At 42.4% G+C, this 6347-nt stretch overlaps 1 protein-coding gene across 1 annotated transcript; it reads right to left on the reverse strand.

The window, feature by feature from the left end:
* Window positions 1-4223: 4223 nt before the first annotated feature.
* On the reverse strand, window positions 4224-5069 carry LOC142338946 (uncharacterized). Its single transcript, XM_075388632.1, has one exon. The coding sequence runs from the start codon at window positions 5067-5069 to the stop codon at window positions 4224-4226; it is 846 nt and encodes a 281-aa protein (XP_075244747.1).
* Between the last annotated feature and the right edge of the window lie 1278 nt (window positions 5070-6347).

The raw sequence follows: 6347 nt of genomic DNA on the forward strand, positions 1-6347 counted from the left end.
CGAAACTTTTTTGGCTTACTCCTTTTGGTTTTTTTTAATGTTAGTTTGACAGCCTCACCTTGTCAGGAGCCAAAGTAATTAGTAGTCAGGACGACGTATACGTAGGAGTCAGGAGAACGTATTGTAATGTTTTGTTCCAAATTATGACAAAGGATTCCTCCATCGCCTTCCAAAGATCACCTTGATTGTTTATCAATTTCGAAACTATTGCTTGCTGACAGATATTCAACAACCCTTGGAACCAATACATAGGTAGAAAAGCGAATCGGTCCTATTTTCGCAAATGCCCAAGGGCTTGTGTCCACATAGTTTCCCAATTTCGTTACATGTCTTGAATCTGTTTTGCCATGCTACTTTGTTTTGCGTTTGTGGTTTGTATGTTTCGCTTTGATTGCTGCTTGTTGAGCTTTACTGGGTATAACAATCGTTCTGGTGGGTTTCCAAGCAATTCGTCTTTTGCAACTCTCTAACTTCCACTGGATTGTCAACTTTTCTTAATTTAGAGGAACATTTGCGGTCGGTTATCCCAGTAAGCATTGATATGCAAGGGAATTTTGTGCCATACTTCTGACTGCGTCCGTTTTGCCTGCGCCTATATGTTTAGGTCAACTTGTTTTACGATATCATTTTCAGCAACTCTAGTGGAAACCGCGTCGTCACGATTGCTTTGTTAGCTTCTGCATTTGGATTTTGTTGTGAGAATGCTCCCTATGTTAAGTTCAATCAGAACGCACGAAATTGACAATTTTAAGTGTAATAACTGAATTTAAGAAAATTGAGAGAGTAAATTTGAACATAGTTTACAAATGTGAAACGATGAAAATTATAACGGAAATTGCTGAGCACAAGTTCGTTTACAACATGAATACACTTTTACCGCAAAATAAATGTCGCGGTAAAATACATTTTTACAGCTAAATAAGAAGTAACCTTTGACAATGTCGATGCCTCTTGGAGGAGTCGTTTGGTGCTCGGTTGGGGGGCGTCGACTTGCCTTCTTTCTACGCTTTCTGGCCTGTTCTTTGACGTTTCTCAAAACATTAGTCCTCAAAATTACCTTAATTCATTGTTGCCACGTGCCCTTTTTGTTTCAAATTCTTGTGTTATGAATCAATATCTTTTAGTTTACAACAATTATGACAATTTTGCGGTAAATGTTTAGCGCCAATGAAAGAAGATTATCGATGTCGATAACATTCTCGGGGCCTGCCTAACCTAACCTGATTGGATTGGTTTCGGGAAAACATGTGCTAATCTCACAGCTGGGCGGGTAACAAGACCTAGAGCGGTTTTCAGAAGATCGAGCAGTATGTTCGGGGCCGGTGAACGTCCTTGTCACGCGTCCTAAGGGCCAAATTCCTCTCGGAGTCCTCTTCCAGTACCCAAACAACATCGTTGACTTCAAGCTTTGATTCTGGGTTGGTCCACTTCCTTCGGGTGTTCAGGGTAGGCAAGTATTCTCGGACCAGCCTCATTCTTATTGCTTCCAGTCGTTGTCTGATCTGCGTCCAACTTTTCGTCTTCAGTGAAGGGTTCTCGTTGAATACACAGGCTTGTATGTTAGGGAATGCTCGACCAATAAGGAAATGATTTGGCGTTAGTGCATCTTCGTCTTCGTTGTCGCTTTTGACGTTCGTCAAGGGGCGTGCATTAACTCAGCATTCTGCTTCTGCGACAATGGATGTGAAGACGTCCCAAGTCAATTTGGCAGAACCCAAATTCAAAAGAAGAGCTTGTTTTACTATTTGGCAGAACCCAAATTCAAAAGAAGAGCTTGTTTTACTATCCACACGCCTCCAAAGTGAGGAGCAGAAGGGGGATTGAGGCGCCATTCAACTGACTGGTTCAGCAAATTGTTCTTGATAAAGTCATGGTCTCAGCAAGTTGTTTTTGATAAAGTCATGGTCCAACTTTAGATTTTGTCTTCTGATTTGTTTTCTGGCTCCCAGGAAGTTGCTTCCGTTATCACAGTAAGAGCCGTGGTTGTCCACGTCGAGCAATGAATCCGCAAATGGCTGTCATACAAGCTGATGTTGTCAGATCTTCCGTCACTTCCAAGTGTACTGCTTGAATCACTAAGCAGTTGAAAAGACAGATATAGGCCTTCACGAATGTAGAATTTGATTATTGGGCCCTTCACCGTTATTCAAAGAGGCAAAGAAGAGAAGGCATATATCTGTCTTTTCAACTGATTAGTGACTCGAGCAGTACACTTGGAAGTGACAGAAGATTTGACATCAGCTTGTATGACAGCCATATGCAGATTCATTGCTCGACGTGGACAACCAAGGCTGTTACTGTGATAACGGAAGCAACTTCCTGGGAGCCAGAAAACAAATCAGAAGACAAAATCTGCAGTTGGACCATGACTTTATCAAGAACAACTTGCTGAACCAGTCAGTTGAATGGCGCCTCAATCTCCCTTCTGCTTCTCACTTTGGGGGCGTGTGGGAAAGGCTCGTACAGATAGTAAAACAAGCTCTTCTTTTGAATTTGGGTTCTGCCAAATTGACTTGGGACGTCTTCACATCCATTGTCGCAGAAGCAGAATGCTTAGTTAATGCACGCCCCTTGACGAACGTCAGAAGCGACAACGAAGACGAAGATGCACTAACGCCAAATCATTTCCATATTGGTCGAGCATTCCCTAACATACAAGCCTGTGTATTCAACGAGAACCCTTCAATGAAGACGAAAAGTTGGACGCAGATCAGACAATGACTGGAAGCAATAAGGAAGAGGCTGGTCCGAGAATACTTGCCTACCCTGAACAACCGAAGGAAGTGGACCAACCCAGAATCAAAGCTTGAAGTCAACGATGTTGTTTGGATACTGGAAGAGTGGACTCCGAGAGGAATTTGGCCCTTAGGACGCGTGACAAGGACGTTCACCGGCCCCGAACATACTGCTAGATCTTCTGAAGTGAAAACCGCTCTAGGTCTTCTTGCCCGCCCAGCTGTGAGATTAGCACTTGTTTTCCCAATAATTAAATCCTACATTCGTGAAGGTAACGGGTGACTCGTTTTCTGGAAATCGGGGATCAGGCAGATCTGCCATGGGTGGCTGAAGACCTTGTCCTTTAAAGCGTCGACATTCAAAGCACTTGTATGAAATGCTGCGTAAGGAGTCTCTTAGGCCAAAAAAATAGTAACTTTGCTGTACAAAATTTTTGACACACTCAGTTCCAAAGTGCATGCAGATTTCATGGCACTTCTCCAAGAATAGTCGGGCGATTGATTCCTTTGCGTTAAGAACAATTGGATGCTTTGTGTTATATCCCAATGTACTTCTCTTTGTTCTGTCACCAAATCTGAAAATATTATCCTTCAGAAAGTGTGAGAGCGGCAGAAGTTTGTCTTTGGATGACAAATTCTTGTTTTTGTTCAAAAGAGCAATTGAGGGACCAAACGAAGTCTGCTGTGATACTTGGATAAGGTGGTTCCTGGTATTTTCGACGTCGTTGATGTTGAGTGCTCTTTTGGATTTAGTTCGCAAGAATTCGATGAACCGAAACACTTGAGCTGTTGTTTTTAACAACTTCGTCCATTTTGAGAATTTTTTGGCAGCGACCACTGGTTGAATTGTTTGTCGCACCATTGTGGTGTTTGTCTTCTCGGCGTTGAGAAAAGTGCTCCAGTTTTCTTTGTTTCGAACAAAAATGCTGGTGGGCTTAGCCAATGCTCTTTAATGTCAGCAGGAAGAATACTTCGAGAAACGTGATCGGCTGGATTGCTTTTCCCACTGATATGTCTCCAGCTGCTGGTTGGCGATTGACTTTGAATTTCGCTTACTCGGTTGCCCACAAAAACTTTGAGTTTTTCTGAGTTTTTGATCCAAGCCAGGACAGCCATGCTGTCACACCAAAATGTGGTATCCTTGAACTCTATAGTATGGTGTTGCTTGATGAAGTGAGCTAAACGGGTTCCAAGGACGGCGACTTGAAGCTCGAGTTTTGGGATACTTAGCTGCTTGATTGGAGCAACTTTGGCTTTGCTCATTAGAAAACAACAAGATACGCCGTGTTCAGAGATAATTCGGGCATAAGCAACGGCACTATAGTCTAGTTGAGAAGCATCCGTAAAAACGTGTAGTCCAAAGGTTTTTCTGGTCGCTACATCTAGTGTGAGACAGCAAGGGACTTCGATTGGGGGAGAGCACATGGTAATATTCTATCCAAGTTTGAATTGATTTACGCTTCTCCTTTGGCAGGTGGTCATCCCATGCTAGACTCTTTCCATATCTCTTGTAGTGATGATTACGGGCGCTATATTCCCTAGTGGGTCAAAAAGGCATGCAATTAGAGAGAGTAGTTTTCGAACAGTGTAATTATCTGCGTTGGTATCGAACTTTGATGGTTTCTGATGGAAAAATTTGTCAGTTGATTTATTCCACTGAACACCAAGTACGCGGTGACAGTCCTTGCTGTTTTCGTCACCATCGTTGACATTGTCTATTGCTGTTTGCTCATTGGAGACAAATTTTGTCAAGTTAAAGCCGGCTCTCATTAGGGTTTTCTTCAGCGACACTGCGGCTTGTGGAATCTCCACCGTTTCGAAGGAATGTACGAAATCGTCCATGTAAAAACTGTTTTTAACCAGATTTTGAATCATTTGGTTCGGCGCAAAATCCGTTGCCGTTTTCTGGAGGACAAAAATGGCTGTTGATGGTGAGCATCGAGCGCCAAAAACGAGACGGGTGTACTGGAATTGCTTCACGCTGTGACTGGTAGGCCACAGAAATCTCATTGAAGGCTGGTCTTTCTCAATTATACCTACTTGCATTAACATTGCATCAATATCGGCGCTGATAGCAACTGGATTCTCTCTGAAGCGAAGCAGGAGACCAACCAGATTGTTGTTCAGGTCGGGGCCTGTCAAAATGTTACTGTTCAGAGAATTCCCTTTAAAAACGGATGCAGCATTTGAAACTCGCCGTACCTTTCCAGGCTTATTGGGGTTGGTGACTGGGTGATGTGGTAAGTACCATACGCGGCTAGGGGCGATGCTAGAGAAAATAACTGGTTTGATATATCCCTTCTCGATGTCTTTATCGAGTGTCTTCTGATACATTTTTTTCAGTAGCTGATGTTTGCTTAGTTTCTTTTCGAGGCTTTGAATTTGTGCCTCGGCTACAGGGTAGTTGTTCTCCTAATTTACTTTTTCTTTCCAGAGGAGACTGATTTCGTACCTCTCGCCTGTGTGCCGCACTGTATCATTCAGTATTTTAAGTGCTCTGGTGTCGATCTTTTGATAGAGGCGTTTCATTTTCATTTTCCGTTCCCGATGAATCTATCTGCCAGAAGATGGTAATATAATCTGCCAGAGGATCTTCTTCATTTGTTGTGAGCGTCATTTCTCTATCAAATTCTTCATAGCTAAGAGAAAGGAAGTTGGCTCTTTGTTGTTCCTCATGGCCGAATTTGATTGGACCAGTTATAGTCCAGTCTAACAGATTTCTGATTGCAAACGGCGTGTTTTTGGGTCCCTGTAAAAACTCTTTCCAGGATGTACTGTGTTGCGTCAATTCCAAGAATTATTTGGATGTGATTGTTTTCCAGTTGGGGAAAACTGATGTGTTGCAAATGGGGATGTTTGCTGCAAACATCATTCAGTTCTGAAACAGGGGCATCATCAAAATGTCAATTGTTAATTGAATAAGCGTAATTCAAGCAACACAGTGGTTTGTTACTGTTAAAGGATCCAATGTCAATTTGTACGAGTTTTGCCTCCATTGAGGAATCACCAAAGGCTGTCGAAACGCTCACTAGAGTTGATTCTAGGATGGTTCGTGCTGCATTGAGTTTGATTACCATGGGATCGAAAACATAAGATATCGTGCTGCAGCTGTCAAGTAATGCATAACATTCGCAGGTTTCGTTGGGACCGTAAAGTTTAATGGGAACCATAGGAAGCTGATTTCTAATTTTTCGAGGGAAAACAGGCGTGTAGATTGATGATTTTTTTTCGTTGCTGATCTCATCAAAGGACTCGCATAGTGGTAATTCGTGTTGAGTAGCGTTTGTTTTTTGCTGTGAGACATAATTGTTGGTTGTCATGTAGCATTGAGTGGTGTTTCCGTGAGCAAGGTCTGCAAGAGACTTTAGATGGACACGTTTTTGCGTTTTGGGTTGAGCTAAGACAATTTTAGCAAAGAGAATTCTTTTTGACTTCAGCATTACGTTCAGACTGTGACATTTGCAGAAATTTTGGACACTTCCCTATGTAATGTTCTCCTGTATCAACCGGACAAATTGTACATCTGTTTTGCTGAGACTGTTGTTGCTTTGGATTGAATGGTTTGTGAACAAAACTCCTGTTGTTGCTTTCAAATGTTTTAACTCTATTAGC

The sequence above is a fragment of the Convolutriloba macropyga genome, chromosome 1 (assembly GCF_964194025.1).
Source record: "Convolutriloba macropyga chromosome 1, txConMacr16.3, whole genome shotgun sequence".
NCBI lineage: Eukaryota > Metazoa > Xenacoelomorpha > Acoela > Convolutidae > Convolutriloba > Convolutriloba macropyga.

Excerpts from the sequence above, each read along its gene's own strand:
- LOC142338946 (XM_075388632.1), bottom strand. The coding sequence starts at position 5,069 with ATGTATCAGAAGACACTCGATAAAGACATCGAGAAGGGATATATCAAA.